The sequence below is a fragment of the Myxocyprinus asiaticus genome, chromosome 42, assembly GCF_019703515.2.
Source record: "Myxocyprinus asiaticus isolate MX2 ecotype Aquarium Trade chromosome 42, UBuf_Myxa_2, whole genome shotgun sequence".
Classification (NCBI taxonomy): domain Eukaryota; kingdom Metazoa; phylum Chordata; class Actinopteri; order Cypriniformes; family Catostomidae; genus Myxocyprinus; species Myxocyprinus asiaticus.
Genome location: NC_059385.1, coordinates 19,374,203 through 19,393,768, shown reverse-complemented (window position 1 = coordinate 19,393,768; position 19,566 = coordinate 19,374,203). Strand labels below are relative to the sequence as shown.

Sequence of the window (19,566 nt, the reverse complement as noted above, 5' to 3'; positions counted from 1 at the left end):
CTTCATGGCTCCCTCAATATTTAATGAATCAGCTGCTAATTGGAGACAGATAAAAGCTTGCTTAACTGGGTTAAGCGTTTCAAATTAAAACATTTTAAGGGTAGGAAAAAGTACTTTGGAAAACTGATGGGAGACGCTGTTGAAAGCACACAGTCTGCATCAGATCTTCTTATGGAAAAAGAGATTTCTGACTGTTATACATTAGTAGCATGAAAACGGTTAGTTTGCCGAGTGAATCTGTGATTGATAGGTTCTACGTTGTGAAAGATGTTGTGTAGACCCTCTCTGTAAGCGTAAATGGTGCCATGGTGCAAGTCCCTCCCATATCTCCTACTGTAGCCATTTGTGTGTGTGAGTGTGCTTTTTTGAAGAGATAAGACCTCACAAAAATGTTGCATTGTTAAAGGCAGATTTTGATTGTGGCATTAAATGGACTGAAAATGGAATTGTACCACTTGACCTCAGTTTCTGGGGTATGAGAGTGGGAGGATAATCCTTTACACAACACCCCTCCATTAGTTCATATGGACTGCTCCATCATCAGTCAGGCAACAAAGCCATCTGTGAAGGGATTACTACCTCTATACACTTTCTCTCTTGCTCTTTTTATTTCTGGGGTTAATGTTGTTCTCCCTCTCTGTCACATTCTCCACCATTTTTAGCACCCTAACTTTTTTCTCTCCTCATTTATTACCTCTTTTGTGTCACGGCTCTCTTTCCCAGATTATTTTTTATTGCTAAGAGGTTGCTCTTGCATAGCTCAGGAGACTTAATGTTTCATTTAAATGTCAATATTTCACCTAAAATTAGTTTGGAGCACTTAAAATAGAAACAAATGTGACAATTGTTGGCATACTAGGAGTTTGAAGCTGTAAAATGATTGTGGATAGCATAGTGCGGATCATTTGATTGCAAATTATTTTAGTGAGAATATATTGAAATCTCTGACTTTTGATTTCACACGTGTATTTTGGCAGATCAGTACAGTTTGTGAGATTATTGAGATTTCTTCTGGAACTCTAGATGAGACACATGTGAGATAACCAGGGTCCTTTCTCATGAGAAACATTTGCGAAGTGAGATATTTAAGCAAAAGTCTCCATCTCCTATTTTATCTCATTGCTGTCTAGGAGATTTTTTATTTGTCCGTCAAAGGAATGTTCCATGTTCAATACAAGTTAAGCTCAATCAACAGCATTTGTGGCATAATGTTGATTACCAAAAAAAAAAAAAAAAAAAGTATAAAATAAAAAGAATATTTGAATGGTCCCTCATTTATATAATAAAGATAAATAAATAATTTAAAAAACCTATCCGGATAGTTCACCCAAAAATGAAAATTCTCTCATCATTTACTCACCCTCATGCCATCCCAGATGTGTATGACTTCCTTTCTTCTGCAAAATACAAAGGAAGATTTTTGAAAGAATATTTCAGCTCTGTTGGTCCTCACAATGCAAGTGAATGGCGACCAAAACTTTGAAGCCCCAAAAGGTAGTATGAAAGTAATCCATAAGACTCCAGTGGTTAAATCCATATCTTCTGAAGCAGTATGATAGGTGTGGGTGAAAAACAGATCAATATTTAAGTTATTGTTTACTCCACATTCTGGTGTTGAAGTGACTTTCACATTCAGCCACCTACTGGTTGGGGGTTGACAAAGGTGAAGACTGATAGTAAAAAAAAGACTTAAATATTGATATGTTTCTCACCCACACCTATCATACTGCTTCAGAATATATGGATTTAACCACTGGAGTCTTATGGATTACTTGTATGCCTCCTTTATGTCATTTTTTTGGACCTTCTGAGTTCTAGTCAGCATTCATTTCCATTGTAAGGAAGAACAGAGCAAAGATATTTTTCTAAAAATCTTAATTTCTGTGCTGCTGAAGAAAGAAAGTCATACACATCTGGGATGGCATGAGGGTGAGTAAATGATGAGAGATTTTTCATTTTTGGATGAACTATCCTTTAAGATACTAAAAGTGGAAGTGAATGGTGCCAGTCCATAAACTCAAATAAGGTTAGTTAGTGATTTTATCACACTAAAATCATATAAATCACAAAACACGTTGTTGTGGTTTTTACATCTTGTGGCTATACTTTTGAAACAGTGTGTCTTAACGTTTATGGACTGGCCCCATTCACTTCCATTGTAACTAAATATTTTTGTTGTTGTTTTTGTTTTCGAAGAGACAAGAGACTAGTTTCAATTATTATTTGTGGTTATCAACATTATGCCACAGATGTTGACTATTGAGCTTAACTTTTATTAACTTGGAACATTCCTTAATGGTTCCTGTGTTCTCATAAAGACATTTGATTTATAACAGCAACCCATGAATCTTTGCAGCTTGACTTTTTGAGCCTTCAATTTCTGTTATGTAGCTGGACCTGCCATCGTCTTGATGAAAACCTCCTTCTCTTGTTTCACTCATATTTAATTTTTGGTTTCAAAGGTGTGTCTCTGGCATGGCTTCAAAGCCCTGGCATGATACTGTACTGTGTGTGGAAAGCGTAATTACAGTTTTAAGATTACTCCGATGATGGTTCTGAACGCAGGAGGGTGGGGTTGGTATTAAAGCGGACAACACTGACAAAGATTGCCTGCTATACGTCAGCTGTAAACATCAGCACCCCTGTAAAACACAACGATTATGATGATGACAGATATTGTTTCTTTTTCGGGTGTTATTTCTTCAGCCGTTGTCCACTTTTCTGCTGTATGTCATCCATGGAATATGGCTACATAAGATGTGGGTTGTAATGTTAACCAATTTATTCAATCTCTCTCTCTCTCTCTCTCTCTCTCTCTCTCTCTCTCTCTGTCTCTCTTTCCCCCCTCATTTCAGTCATTTATTCATCCTTATGAAAGTTAGATATGCTTTTATTTTTTTTTTGGAGGAAAAATGTAAGTAATTGGAAAGACTTATATGGTGAATTATGAACAATAGCAATGTCAAGAAACACAATGAAGAAAAGTAAACAGATAGATGAGAACATGCATTTGTTTTTGTGGACTAGGTGCATCATGGTCATGTGTATCCATGTTTCCAATTTATTGATTTCTCATTAGCAGGCCCACATGGAATCTACGCTCACAGAATTCCGCAGATTTTTGCAGAACTGTAAACTTCGCCAGTCAGAAAGTTCTGCACAACCACACCCTTTGGTTGTTGGTTTTTACTTATATTTTGGCTAATTTGATAATGCCATCAGTGAACAATTAGAGTGTTGTGCTCTTAGCTCTGTTTAACACATTTTACCATGTTTGCAGATACTGTTGCTGCATTTTTGTAAAGTGATATTATGTGTGGTGCTTAAAGAGAGTTATATTTTCTCCTAAACAGATGAGATTTTTAAGGTTAATTAAACTCTATTGAGTTTTAAATCAACAAAACCTACCATCCTACACTAAACCATGTCATAAAAAGTAACTGTATGGTATAAATGTTTTATTTATTTTTTTAAAGTAAAAAGTTATGACGCTTCTATGACACTTTCGGCTCACGTGTCAACTTTTTACAACTCATACTCCGGTCCTTTGCATCGGTTATTTACAGTCGAGCTATGCCGCAATTTGATTGCACTTGAACAAGCTTGTAAATGTAGTTGATTATGTAATGCAAACGTTAAAAGGCATTACAGTAGAATATTATGTGTTTATGAAATAATTTTACTTGGCATTTTACTCATTACTTGTGTCAGGGAATAAAAGTTGCTGTTGTAGCACCAGAAAAGTGTTGCGATATGTTCAACGAGTGTAGCGATAAGTTACAAACTCAGATTCCAAACACCCACACATGCACACACACACAATCTGCTCTTCCAAAGATGTGCATATACTAAACAGACTGCCTAACATTTTATCCACAAATTTTAGAAAGAATGAGAATCGGTAAATTCCCCCGTGGCTCAGGTTGAGCATGAAAACTGAGAGTTCAGAGAAAGCGAGAGAAAAACACATGAAAAGTGAGTATAGGGAGTTATCCTTTCTCCCTGTGCCCTCCCCTCCCTCTTTTCCAAACAAAGGGAAGGTTATTTTTAGTGACGTTCATTTTTAATCATCCGAGTGTTTGGAGCTTGATGAGTCTTTTCATCTTGGGCTGAGGGCCCGTGTGCTCCCTGGAGCTCTTCTGCCTGACCAGCACTTCCCTCAACAGGATCTCAAATGTTCCCATCCATGTGGAGAACAGAATACTACCCATGTTCTACCCAGTGGACAAATTTTAGGCTATTTGTGTGTATGTGTTTACATATGTCTGTGTCTCTGTGCGCTTTGGGCATGTCGCTCTCGGCCGTGTGGTAAGAGTTTCAGTCCGTCAGAGTTCAGGAATGTGTAAGTTATCTCTAGTCCGTAGCTAATTAAATAGCACTGATAAGATCATGAAACAACACTCTCCGAGCCCTTATGATAATCTGGATGCACTCAGCAGGTCTTGACGGTCATAGACTACACACTTGCACACAGGTGATTTCAGGTTTTACTATCTGTAAACTCTTACTATTTGAAAACCTGACACGCAGAAATACCCACACACATTTAACTAGCTAAATGAGCATGTATCATAGATTAAATTAAGCTAATTGTAATAACTACAGACTATCTTTCCCACTGTAGGAAAACTTTTTTCATTTTTAGAATTAAAGAAAAAAATATTAAAAACATTAGCAAAAACATAATTTACTTTATTTAAAAATCAGGTTTTATCAGATATAGCTAACTTCTGGGCACAGTTTTGTCCCCAGAATACAGCTAAACACACAAAAACATGCTTAAGGAACCAGGGAAAGGGAATGAAAATATTCAGTTTCAGAAATTAAAATGAAATCGTATTATATGCAAATACTCAAAATAGATGTGATTTTCCATATTGCTGCAGTGAGGTGAAGTTTAATCGAGGGTTGAGTTCTTAAGTTTGTTTGAGTTTTTTCATTGGCCTTTTGTTGCTTTATTTTGGCCCACTATAGCATGAGGAAACTTCTGCAGTGGTGAATCGATAAGGAATCTGAACACTTGTTAATTCTGATCCTGTTCTGTCACATTTACATTAAAGTGCTTAATCACTGATTTGTAAGGCTTTAAGTGTAGGTTACAGTTACAATTCCCACGCAAAAATGCTATTTTTGCCTGTCTTAAAATTCTGCTCAAATTAAGATAAACATCAGATTTTCATGCCACATTTTTCAAACATAAAAGATCAGTATCAGATGGTGGTGTATTAAAATCAGAATTTACAGAGCTCACGGAAAGAGCTCCATAACATATATACACATTTCTCACTGTGATTGCATGTTTTCTTCAATATGAAAGGACATTTGATCCGATTCAAATTTAAACCATCTCTTGTTGTGTAGTAAATCACCTTTTCCATGAAAAAATATGTCTGCAGCTCTCTCTAGTGTGGCTTTTTATAGCAAAATCCACAAACCTGAGAGGAAATTTAGTTTTGTCAGGCCTGATAACCGTTGCAAAGCATGTACAATACGTTTACTTGAACCATGAACAAAGCTTGTCAGTTCCTTCAACAAGCAAATCTGTTTTTTTCGTTAAGATGGAAGAGAAATACATCTAGCACGTCAATTGGTGATCACATCACAGAAAAATGTTGGCATGCTCAAAAGCCTTTGATAAATCAGTGTACTGTAGTCAGAAACATATGCAGCATATTAAACTTGCCTCTATCAGTCAATTTGAGATTTGATTTTTCTCCTTTGTTATCCTGTGGTGGTCTTACTAAGAGTCCCAATGCTTAGTGCTGCTCCCTCAGCAGGGGTTTGACAGCTCTCTGATAGAAATGTCTTCCATTTGGACTGAAGGAAAACAGTTGAGATCTGCAGGGTGGCAGAATTTCAGTTTAACGTATCCATTTGCGTGAGCGTAAGTAAAGCAAGTAAGCTGAAATGTGACATTGCGAAATGAATGTGACATTGCTAAATTAATGGGGCCATATTCCACATTCTCGGAGCATTTTATTTTTTTCTAAAGTCCACTTATAATGTTAGTCAAGATTTCTTTTACCAAACCAAGACATCATTTAGTTTTAGATGGCCAATTTCCACCCTTTCTTTTTCCCTGAGTATTACAGGCTGTTACTGTAACTTTGGCCATGTACACACTGCAGCTAAATACAGTTGTCAGTTCACCTTTGAGTGGTTAATCCTGTTCTGTACACACGCAGTTTGGTAATTTACAGGAGTGATAAACGCATTCTACACCCGAATTCACTCCTGAACAATTCAGGCAGTGACAACCGCATTTTCATAAATTCTTGTTGTTGTTAGGAAACTAAACTAAACAGCTAGTTGTTAATGACCTGATTAATAGCGCGTGGTATATGTGTCCGTCTTCTCCTGGTGTAAATCACACAAACAGAGGTATGTGTTATTCATATATTCCAGTCTCTCTCTCAGTCCTGGGGTCTCGGGGTAACTCTAGTTCAGAGAGAGTGCTTGTACTGTTTAACATTAGCCGCTTAGATGCGCATAAACAAACCATGACAATTCTGTCAATGGCAGCCAACTAAACATTGGCAAATAATAATACGTCTTCGGTAGATAATGTGCTTAAAAATAGCAAACAGAATACGGGTTAAACTGGTGGCATTCGTGTTTCTTGTTCATAGGCACGAGATGCTGCAGCGTTGCTGTGGTTATCACTTGTCAATCCTCGCAATTGCGAGAGTAATGCCTGTATTCCGTACACACATGGAATAACATTTTTGGGGATTCTAAAACAATGCGGTTGTCACTCACGAAACTTTGTAGTGTGCACGTGGCCTTTAAGAGGTCTATATGTAAATGAACTCCGTTACGATTAGTTAAACCCTTCGCATGTAAAATAAGTAACAATATTCTCGCCGTATTGTTGAATAGGCATTTATATATAAATGTGGGTGATCCCATGGTAATGTACTCATGGTTGTCACATCACTACTGTATTGATTTCAGAATTACAAACATTATTGTTACTTTATCAAAATCAGCAAAGATTTCACAGCAAAAATACATGTGCGTCACATACATGTGTGTTGCATGATTTTACAAGATCTTCTACTTCCAGAAAAACATGAAAACTTCCACCAGGAGGCAGTAGACATGTAGTACATTGCATACAACAGGTTTTTCAGCAATGTATTGATCATGTTGATAATGTAGTGGCTTCAGAAAACCGTGTATTAAATACGCACAGCGTTATAGGGTTAAGCCATGTCCACATGAATACATTTACATTTGATTTCGCTACATTTACACAAGGGGTGGGTATTGACACAGATTTCCCCATTTGATTTGATTCAGATTTCCAAGCTCTCGATTCGATTTTGGTACAATTTGATGCAATTGTGATCAATTGGGAATATTACAGGTATAATATCCATTTTGCTTATATGAAAGAAATTCTCTCTCAACTAATGCTGTAAAATACACAGTGAACATTCTAACTTGGTACATTATGAAAATATTAATTAAAAAAAATAACAACAGGGCCCAAACTATGCAGTATATTCAGTTGTTATTTATTTAACAAAAAACAAGATTGATAGCTCATTCTAGATTCTGTGGGTGGTGGTGCATGGCCTTTCTTAGTTGGTGGAGCAGTTTGTCCGGTTAATTCCGATAACGAACGAGACTTCGGCATGCTAACTATTTACGTGGCCCCATGCAGTCGGTGTCCAATTTCATAGAGGGACAAGTGGCGTTCAGCCATGTGAGATGGAGCAATAACAGGTCTGTGATGCCCTTAGATGTCCAGGGTTGCACGCGTGCCACAATGGGTGGATCAGCGTGTCAATCGATATGGGGATTGTTCAAATGAAGATTGCCATTAATTGGAAAGTTACTATTTGTACCCAGCCCTAGTCTACACCTCTCATAAACACTTGAACTGTGTTTTCCTCCACTAAAAATGAAGCTTTTCGAAAAAGCTCTCCTTTACTGAATACTTTAAAAAAACGATGATGACATTACTACTCTGAAAATAGTTTTCAAATGAAAATGGATTAGTGTGGATATGACCTAAGTCATTTTAATAACAAATCTCAACTGGTAATATGTATATCTCAAAGTATTTGAATATTTGAATATTTGTTGGTCAGAATGTGATTTTTATGATTATGTAAAACAAAGCAGGAATGCCCTCACAGTCTAATGTCAAATAACGTAATACTTGCAGAGAAAGATTATTCATGTATTTGGGATTATGATTACGATGTGTGTTATTCTAATACAGTGCCATGACGGCCATCATAACTCCTTGCAGTGTCTCGCATTATCAGCTGAAAACTAGTTTTGGGAAGCCCAGCGTTGGCTCATGGGACAATGTTGTGTTGGTCTGAGTGAAGTATAGGTTCATTGTTGAGTGGAAAGTAAAAAACTGAGTGTGGATTCAAAGGTTTCAATGGCCTTTGAAACTCAAGGGTGGTCCAAAGTCACTCCATCTCCACAGTGCAAGTGTAAAGGAGCCCTGGGAATCAAACATAGTGTCATCTCACAGACGCACACACTCGTGCAATCTCACATACTCCTACGCACACCAGTATAGCAACCAGCAACCTCGCCCACCCCAGGATCGCAGCGTTTAATCTAGCTATCTATCTATCTATTAGGGCTGGGCGATATGTCTTAAAAATTGTATTTTCAGCCTATTGACGATATTCGATATATAGCTCTATAATTATGTATTTGCTCTAAAATGGCTCAAAAGTTTTTTTTGTTTTGTTTTTTTTTTTTGATCAGAGGAACCATCGTTTCATCCAAATAGCCATTGTAGTCAAGTAGATTAAATATTTTAAATACATTAAATAAATACTGTATCTAATAATTAGTTGTTCATTAATTAAATGCCAGGGAGAATGAAATTTATATGCAATTTATATTTCATACTCAAGTAGCAATTTCATACATAATAGCTTAATAAAAAGCATTATTTACCTTCATATGTTTTTACTAATACTTTTTTGTGGATGAACAAGGTGTGCAAAGCTACTTCACTGACTTATTTTTGAAAACCCAGTTGAACATTGCATAATACTAAATTATTACTGTGAGGCATGTCAGGTTGATTATAATAACATAATGCTGAATCATCATTATTATTCTGATTATTAGATTTGTGTTATACAAAAGATTTCACCTTCATCTGGGGACCTTCATTTTGACACCGAAAGTGCTGTCGTATTTACTTCAACTTCACAAGGAGCTTTAATTTAAAAACAGAAAAGTCAATGTTTATTTGACAGTTTACAATGTTCCGCATTTACTGAAACGCTGTAATCTCCTTTTCTGTTAATCTGTGCCACGTTTGTAGATTTGAATAATAACTTGTAACTGTTACTAATGTTTGGAATTGCGCGAATGCGAATCTATCTATCTGTCTGTCTGTCTGTCTCTGTATGTTGTCTAACTACATTGCATTCAGAAAGTATTCAGACCCCTTCATTGTTTTCACATTTTGTTATGTTGTAGCCTTATGCCAATATGCTTTAAATTATTTATTTTTTCACATCAATCTACACTCCATAACCCATACCCCATAATGACAAAGCAAAAACCAGATTTTTGATACATTTGCAAATGTATTAAAAAGAAAAAACTGAAATATCACATTGACATAAGTATCAGACCCTTTGCTATGATATTTGAAATTTAGCTCAGGTGCATCCCATTACTCCCAGATCTTTGAGATGTTTCTACACTTTGATTGGAGTCCACCTGTGGCAAATTCAATTGATTGGACATGATTTGGAAAGGCACACACCAGTCTATATTAGGTCTGAATGCATATCAGAGCAAAAACCAAGCCATGAGGTCAAAGGATCTGCCTGCAGAGCTCAGAGACAGGATTGTGTCGAGGCACAGATCTAGGGAAGGCTACAAAAAAATGTCAGCTGCATTGAAGGTGCCCGAGAGCACAGTGGCCTCCATATTTCTTAAATGGAAGAAGTTTGGAACAACCAGGGCTCTTCCTAGAGCTGGCCGCCTGGTGAAACTGAGCAATCGGGGAGAAGGGCCTTTGTAAAGGAGGTGACCAAGAACCTGATGGCCACTCTGGTTGATCTCCAGAGATCATGTGTGGGAGATGAGAGAAACTTGCAGAAGGACAACCATCACTGCAACAATCCTCCAATCTGGCCTTTATGGCAGAGTGGCCAAACGGAAGCCTCTCCTCAGTGCAAGACACAAAAATGCACCTAAAGAAATCTCTGACTGTGAGAAACGAGATTCTCTGGTCAGATGAAACTAAGATTGAACTGTTTGGCCTCAATTCCAAGCATCATGTCTGGAGGAAACAAGGCACCGCTCATCACCTGCTGTGGGGGTGTTTTTCAGTGGCGGGGACTGGTAAGGGTTGAAGGAATATTCTTAATGAAAACCTGGTCCAGAGCACTCAGTACCTCAGACTGGGTTGAAGAGTCACCTTCCAACAGGACAATGACCCTAAGCACATAGCCAAGACAACAAAGTGTGGCTTAGGGACAACTCTGTGAATATCCTTGAGTGGTCCAGCCAGAGTCCGGACTTGAACCCAATTGAACATCTCTGGAGAGACCTGAAAATGGCAGTCCACCGATGGTCCCCATCCAACCTAACAGAGCTTGAGAGGATCTGCAGAGAAGAATGGCAGAAATTCCCCAAATCCAGGTGTGCAAAGCCTGTCGCATCATACCCAAAAAGAATTGAGGCTGTAATCGTTGCCAAAGGTGCTTCAACTAAGTACTGAGTTAAGGGTCTGAGGACTTATGTCAATGTGATATTTCAGTTTTTTCTTTTTAATAAATTTGCAAAGTTATCAAAAATCTGTTTTTTTTCTTTGTCATTATGGGGAATGGGGTGTAGATTGATGTGGGGAAATTTTTTTTTAAAGCATTTTAGCATAATGCTGCAACATGACAAAATTTGAAAAAATGAAGGGGTCTGAATACTTTCTGAATGCAGTATATAACTATCTCAGTGTAATGGTATTACAAAGTGTAGTGTTTTTAATTGGACTTATGCTTGCATGTCTCAGCCTGATGGAAATGTCACGCTGTTCTCTAAGCATTAGACACTTAGCGGGGAGAGAGAGAGAGCTCTGCAAAATGCCTTTATCTGCAGCGGTGTTATTTGTGAGGTATATTTTCAACTTCTGAACAAGGCTCAGTGTCTGAATGGAGCTAAAATGTCAGTCTGGTAAATGCCAAACGTTTTTCTTTCTTCGTGAGGTTTGAGGTATACGAGCTAGTTTAAGTGCTGTGTCCGAGCTTTTGGCCTCAGATTGAAAGAAAATGCTCCTTGAAATACTGAGTAATTGTGTTTGTTGGAATTTGCAGGTTGTATTTTCAAAATGAAGGTGATCATGCAGTTGACATGTTGACACATGGATATGATCTCATCACTCACATTTATACCTACAGTACATTATGAGGACTCTCCATAGTCTATTGACATTATACTGAGGTAAAGTTTTTTTTTTGTTTTATACCCTAAACCTCACAGAAACCTTTTTGCATTTTCACATTTGCTTTAAACATTGTTTAGGATGCTTATGATGCCGTTGGAATTACACACACGCACACATGTTTGTTTTCCTATCATGGCCTTTTCATTGCTTATGATATTTTATATCTCCTAACCAGGGTATGAAATTAACTTTTTTTTGCCCACAGTGGCTGGTGAATGCCCATTTTTACCAGCCACTTTGATTTTTCAAACGGAAGGCTGTTCTGAATTATGATGGTACACACGATAATTCACCTGTCATTGTATGTCATTTGCTATGTATGGTAACATATACAGCCACAAGTATTTGGAATTAAGCAGTGTCAAAAAATGAACCTGCAGAGTTGCGTTCGCTATGCATAAAATGTGAACTTCTCCTTGGAAATAAAGCTAACTAAACTCAGAGCACCTCCTGAGATGGTCTGAGATCCTTTACTTCATTCTCATTGATGAAACTATTCTTGCAAACTGTTTACAGATGACTAAAATAGAGAACGGGTGAGAACTCTATGCATGCGCGTGTTTCGTGAGAAGCCCTCATGATCGACAGCGCAACATTAAACCTCTGAACACACAGCAAATCAGACACGCGCATCAACTGCTCGTTTGTTCTTCAAAATATAATCAAGTGCATTTCTTCAAATGCACGTCTTTGTGTTTAATGGCATTTCTTGTCATATGTCACCCCGAGACATCCTACAGGTCGCCCGCCACAGTGGCGAGTAGATGAGAAAAATTATCAGCCACTGCGTGTGAAATACCTGCATTTGGCCGGTAGGCGGGTGTTCATTTTAAAACCTGCTCTTAAACCTCACCTAAACCTAACAGTCACAGAAATCTTTCTGTATTTTGACATTTCATTAAGACATTAATTGGAGTATTTATTAAGCCATTTACCTTGTGTGGACTGGTGATTGGTAACAAGGTAGGCGATTTCAGGATTTGCTATACTTGTGAGGACATTAAGTCTCCACAATGTAGGCCAAACCTGATCCACCCTCATTTTCATCACATTGGCACACACAGCCACACACTTGCCCTCTTCAGAACCAAAGGGCATGTGTGTTTGCATTTTGAGTAAAACAAAAAAAGTATGAATAAAAGGGCAGTTTCAGCATCAAACAGGGCTGGCGGAATCACACGCACGTACATGCAAGCAAATATCAAACTGTCAATCTCAGTTTCCATGGAGACAATCATCACTCGTTCGTCTCTCACTCACTCTTCATCTTTCTTTCCTCTTTCTCTGATTCGGCAGGTTTGGTAATGAGAGGGGGTATATACTGTACCCGCAAATAGGGGACCGTTTGGATCTGGTGTGTCCAGCTACGAGTCCCCCCGGGCCGAACTCCCCTCCAGAGTATGAGTATTATAAACTGTACCTGGTGTCCTCACGAGAGCAGGCCGACAAGTGTGAGGTGATGGGTGCCCCCAACCTGTTGCTCACCTGCGACAAACCCAACAGCGATATGAGGTTTACCATCAAGTTTCAGGAGTATTCGCCCAACCTGTGGGGTCACGAGTTCAAGAACTTACGAGACTACTACATAATAGGTAAGTGGTACCATATATGAGTGTGTGTATGTACCCAAACACCTTAATACCATGTCCTAAACTGAAGCAGCACAATAATGCAACAAGCAAGAAAAGCCAGGTTATTCATGTAAATGAAAATGAGTTTTTGTCCTATCCAACTGCGACGAGCAGCGAGCGAGATTAAATATTTTGGTATTCTGTAACGTTGCGATGGGTTGTCCCACCTCGTTGGTCCAAAATCCAGCTTCCTTTATTTGTATAGGAAACATCATATGTTCTGATTGGCTCTAATTGTACCTTGTTGCAGTGCATTTTCTCTTTCAGTGTGAACAAACACATTCCTTGTTACTGGAACCTTGTGTGAGATAACTTTTTGTGTGTATGTGGAATAAAGGATTCTATATACACATACTATTTTTAACCAAAAAAATATTTGCGACTGGAGACTTACAAACATTAAGGAATTGTTATAAACCACTGTCAACAATGGGCTCTCTCTGGACTGTAATGTATGTTGCATATGTGCTTCACACACGCCATGGTGCTCGTGCAGGTGATACAGGATCAAGTTCTGCCTTTGACATTTTCTGATCCCATTTACTATTTATATGAACGCCCAAAAATAAGATTGTAAATAAAGTAATCTTTCCCCTATAAAAATAATTGGAATTTACAAACATTTTAGGAATATTTGCTAATTACCAGAGTACAGTACACCCACAGGGGTTCTGTCCTTTCACATTTACCTCATATTTGTTCCACCAAAGAGATGAATTAATCGATAAACCAGAGAATATACTGTGTTGCTGTTTTTTCCCTAGAGAAATCACTTTTAATTAACCTATGTTGGCAGTTGTTAATTTCGACAATATGGCCGTAATGAGAAAGGGGAAGACAGAGCGTTGGTTGCTGTGCGTTTTTACACACGCTCATGATTATGTGGATCTTAATTGGCTGTAATGGGCCTGTGAGAATCAAGGACATTTAAGAGGAGCTAGACACTACAGCCCGACCAACAACAAACACACACAACATGACCTCAGGTGTGTGTGTGTGTGTGTGTGTGTGTGTGTGTGTGATTTTTTTTTTTTTTTTTTTTTCTCAGATATCTATATTTGGTGTCTGTGTTTTTATGAGTTGCGAATGTAAACTATTTATGTGTTTTAATCAGGGATAATGCTGCCTTTATGTGCTATCGTAATTATCCTGTTTAAGTTGTAATTACGAGGATGTCATGTTCAAGTGCGTTGATGTAGGAAAGAAAAGAAAAGGTTCATTCTTGCATATTTCTTAAGGAACTCTTATTTTGACACAATAATACATGTTAGTCAACTTGTCTTGCTGACGATAATGGAATTTTGGTCAAATACATGCTATTCAAATGGTTACTGATATACGTAAACGTATAAAAAAAATAATAAAACCTATTATTCACTACAGTACTCTCCTCCGCCATTTTGAAAGTTTATGTCTCATCCCAACTCGGAAAACCGGGTATCAATATAATATAATAATACGTTTCTCAGTCATAATTGCGACTTGAGAGAGTGTTCATGTGCAACTTTTAAGTAGAAACTTGCATTTGCGATAATTTCAATAGCACGTGAAGGCAGTAAAAGAAACGATTCAAGGAACGAAAACTCAAACCAAATGCTAGTTTTGCAGAATGTAATGGAAAATGGCAACACACCCCTTTTGAAAACTTTAGCATTATTATTCAGCTCAGATCATTTTTCATTAAACCAAAGACCAAATATTTTTTTTAAGTAAACTTTAAGAATTACACCACTTCTTGTTGTCTGAATTCTTTCATTGCCCAAATCCTTTAATTTAAGGTGTTATATTTCTGTTATATTGACAGATGGCATGTAGCCTATTTTTTTCTTTTCTTTTTTTTTCTTGATTGTTCTGATACAACTAAACTAATAATGTACTGTATTGGTTTTGTTCACAACTGTATTAGTACATTACATCAAGGCACTGTAGACTAAAAATAATTAAAATAGACAGGATGTTTGGTTACAACTGTTTCTGAATAAATTAAGCAGTGATTTTGTTTTATGCCATTGTTATTTCAAGACGAAGCTTATTAACACACTGTCCTCTCTTATTTTGAAAAAGAACATTATTTAACTGTTCTTTAGTTTAATTCTAACCAGTTACCATTTGGATCAGAGCTGGAACTGGAACCGGAACAATGCTTTAAGATACCGTCTCTGCTCAGAATGAACCAAAATGAAAAACATTTCATTTCTAATCCCTGGTTTTAATATACGATAAAAGCACACTTTATTTGTGAAGGCCTTTGTGGCTTTGTTTTGGTGTGTGTGGCTGAGAGTGGTGCTTTTAGCTGGTGCTTGTTTCCCCTGTGATCTAGACTGTTTGAAGCTGAGATCTTCTCCCTGCTGAGTGTGTATCAGAGTCTATCAAACGCTCGGAGCCCTTTTGTCAAAACTTTGATCACTGAGCGCTAACTGAGTTCCCAGGGGAGCACTTTACCCTTAAAACCATTAAAAAAACCCACAGCTTCAGAATCCCTCTCCAAAACCTTCCCTCTGCCATCATGTTCTGCCAAACACACAATCACAGTCAATAATTCACAGTAGTTGGGGAGTGTCTGTGTGTGTGTATGCACGACTCATTGCATTGCTGGGAGAGGATTTTTAAATGTTAAAGGTGAGATTAAGGGTGCATTTACCTTGTGCATACACACATGGCTTTGTTTGCCCTGCCTAAAGCTATTCTGTGATTTTTCAGTATTTCCTCCTAGAGTGTCTGTATGTGCATGTATGTGTGTGTCATGCCGGATTAGACTTGTGGTAAGGATTTGTTAAATTATTGAAGAGGTCTTGTTGGTTTATTTATCAAGGTTAAGCTGAAATATTAGAGATGAACCCCACTCCTACTCTACCGTGTATGTGTGTATATGTGTGTGTGTGTGTGTGTGTGTGTGTGTGTGTGTGTACAAATATACTGTATTAATTCCCCCCATCATAATGTCTCAGTGTAACACTGCAAGCAATATAGCAAAATTAGAACACCTATTATGATCAATAAAACTGTCTATACTGTCTGCAATTAAGTTTCATCATTTATATATAGATTTTAGATATTTAGATTTATACTTACATTTAAGATTTAGATTTAAGTTAACAGTTAGATTTATGCTTAAGATTTAGGTTTGAAATTTAGATTTAAGATTCAGAATTTACGATTTACATTTAGATTTGAGATTTAGAATTATACTTTAGCTTTATGTTCAAGGTTAAATTTAATATTTAGATTTAAGATTCAGTGTTTATGATTTATATTTAAGATTTAGGTTCACGATTTAGATTTAAGATGCTGAGTTTATGATTTACATTTAGATTTAACATTTAGATTTAGATTTCAGATTCATAGTTTACAATTTGTATTTAGTTTTAACATTTATTGACACAAGCGTTAAGTTTAAAATTAGATTTAGATGTAAGATTCAGAATTTATGATTTACATTTATATTTAAGATTAGAATTATTCTTCAGATTTATGTTCAAAGTTTAGATTTAAGATTCAGATTTAAGATTTAAATTTAGATTTAAAATTTAGATCTAGTTTTGGATTCTAGATTTAGATTTAAGATTCAGAGTTTACAATTAATATTTAGATTTAAGATTTAGATTTAAGATTTAGGCTCGTGGTTTAGATTTAAGATTCAGAGTTTACAGATTACATTTAGATTTAAGATTTAGATTTATACTTAAGGTTTAGGCTCATTGTTTAGATTTAAGATTCAAAGTTTACAGTTTACATTAAGATTAAAGATTTAGATTTATACTTAAGGTTTAGGCTTATGGCTTAGATTTAAGATTCTGAGTTTATGATTTGGATTTAGATTAAAGATTTGGATTTATACTTAAGATTTAGGCTTGTGGTTTAGATTTAGGATTCTGAGTTTACCATTTATATTTATTTTTAAGATTTAGATTTATACTTAAGATTTAGGCTCATGAGGCCCTGGTTAGCTCAGCAAGTAAAGACGCTGACTACCACACATGGAGTCGCAAGTTAGAATACAGGGCGTGCTCTGGGTGACTCAGTCAGGCTTCCTAAGTAACCAATTGGCCCGGTTGCTAGGGTGGGTAAAGTCACGTTGGGTTAACCTCCTCGTGGTCGCTATAATGTGGTTCTCGCTCTCGGAAGAAGCCTCCACACGCGCTAGGTCTCCGCGGTAACACGCTCAATAAGCCACGTGATAAAATGCGTAGATTGACGGTCTCAGACGTGGAGGCAACTGAGATTCATCCTCCGCCACCCGGATTAAGGCGAGTCACTATGCCACCACGAGGACTTAGAGTGCATTGGGAATTGGGTATTCCAAAATGGGGAGAAAAGGGGAGAAAAAAAAAAAAGATTGAGGCTCGTGGTTTAGATTTAAGATTCAGAGTTTAAATTTTACATTTTGATTTATATTTATACTTAAGATTTGTTTAAAGTTTAGATTTAGATTTAAAATTCAGAATTTATGATTTACATTTGGATTTAAGATTAGAATTATTATTTCGATTTATGTCCAAGGTTTACACTTAAGATTGAGATTTAAGATTTAAATTTAGATTTAAAATGTAGATCTATACTTAAGATTTGGATTCTAGATTTAGATTTAAGATTCAGAGTTTACAGTTAAAATTTAGATTTTAGATTTAGATTTAAGATTTAGGTTTAAAATTTATATTTAAGATTCAGAATTTACGATTTACATTTATATTTAAGATTTAGATTTATACTTAAGATATAGGTCCATGGTTTAGATTTAAGATTCTTAAAAAGAGTTTTTATGAATTGAAATTGAAAAATAAAAGATAAAATAAAAAACTATATTTTAACTAAACTTTGCATTTTAATTTGAATTCTATCACTATTATTGCGTTAACATTAAGAAAATGCTTTGAGAAAAATGAACTTGCAATTTCTTTTTCACATTTGCCTTCTCATTTTAATATTGCCAGCTCTTGCCTCAAGATTGCAGTGAAAATGGAATGTTGGATCATCAATTGCATTTTAGTTTTTAATTTGACAATGATGATGCATTGTCACTGTGAAAATGAAAATTGAATCATTTAATTTTGCCACATAATTTGCAGACACTTTGTGGAAATGAAATGGTTAATGAGGTTTTTATTTTCATTTTTAACTGCATTTATTTAATAAAAAAAATAAATAAATAAATAAATAAAAACGTATTTTTAGCACAGCGGTAACATTTAGTATACCTCACTACACAGTACAAAGCCAAGTTAAAATTAAAACATGTACAATTTAAATTTACACAGACCCCATGCTGCTCACTCACTTGCGAAGTTCAGTGCATTTGTGTATGTTTGTGTGTTTGTATGTGTCTGACATGCTGAGCCAGTGAGTTTGCCGTGTGATGGCTATGAGTAGTGACAGGTCCATCCTAAACTAGGTCAGCAATCAGAGCACTACGCCACAATACGGTTGGTGTGTAAACGTGTGTGTGTAGCCATGTGTGTGTCACAGCTTAGAGTCTGTGTTTACTCCTGTGACCGTCCGAGTTTCCAGCTATATCCCAATTTCTGCATGTGTCGGCCCATCTGATCTGAGCCATGTGTGTGTTTATATATTCCCCTGAAAAAGATCATGCTGTAGGTCCCAGGTTAATTGGATATACAATGTTTAACACAGTGATTCATTAACCTTCTGGCATAAACAGCTGTTCATAAAGTCATTATATACATACAAACAAACACACATATACATAAAAACACACAAACTTGAAATTGTGCACTTACAGAACCATACAAAGCAAGTATTACTAACATATTATCTCTATAAATACCCTATGGACTTGCAAAGACAAACACACACAAAGAAAGACACTGCGGCCGGTGTATTTCATCACATGAACATTTCATTTGATTGCACGTTACTAAAGTTTCCACATGGGTAACTATAATGCTCAGAGTGACATAAACAAGCGCTGACATACACATGTAGCAGCGGGGGTGAACAAAGACTCTTTTGATGGATGGACGTGTGAGCAGAAGGAGGGAGATTACCATGTGAGGGATTGTGGGAATTCTCCTCACCAGCTGTTCACTAGAGATGGAGAGAGAGAAGATGAAGGGATGTATGGACAGAGGGAGAGGGGGATTGAGAGAATAGTTTGAAGAGAAGAGAACTGAAGCCCAGTGTGGAGAAATTGTATGTTCATGTTGGTGAAGGCTCTGAGGAGAAGATGTGGAAATATTATTGAACACAAACATCACCTTCACATGTCCAGTGTCTAGCCAAGGCTGTAGGTTATTTTGTGTCTACTTTTCTGTCTTATTCCTTTGCATACTTCCTGCTTCCTCCTCTAAGTACCCATACTCTTACACAGACACACACACAGAACTCCTAGTGGCTTTGGCATTGTGGTTTCAGTGGGATTTGAGGGTGATGGCTGGAGCTTATCTCTGTACAGATGTGGCATATTTAAAAAAGATCAGATCATAATGTGGCATGTGCCGATCAGAGTACTGTGTATGCCTGTTCAGAGTGGAAATG

The 19,566-nt window shown here is 36.8% G+C and overlaps 1 protein-coding gene across 1 annotated transcript in view; it reads left to right on the top strand.

The window, feature by feature from the left end:
* Positions 1–19,566, top strand: part of LOC127432999 (ephrin-B3-like) — a 58,019-nt gene that overhangs the window by 4,112 nt on the left and 34,341 nt on the right. The window contains exon 2 of the mRNA XM_051684576.1: positions 12,740–13,035. Within this exon, the coding sequence (XP_051540536.1) occupies positions 12,740–13,035 (296 nt within the window). The remainder of the gene's footprint in view (positions 1–12,739; positions 13,036–19,566) is intronic.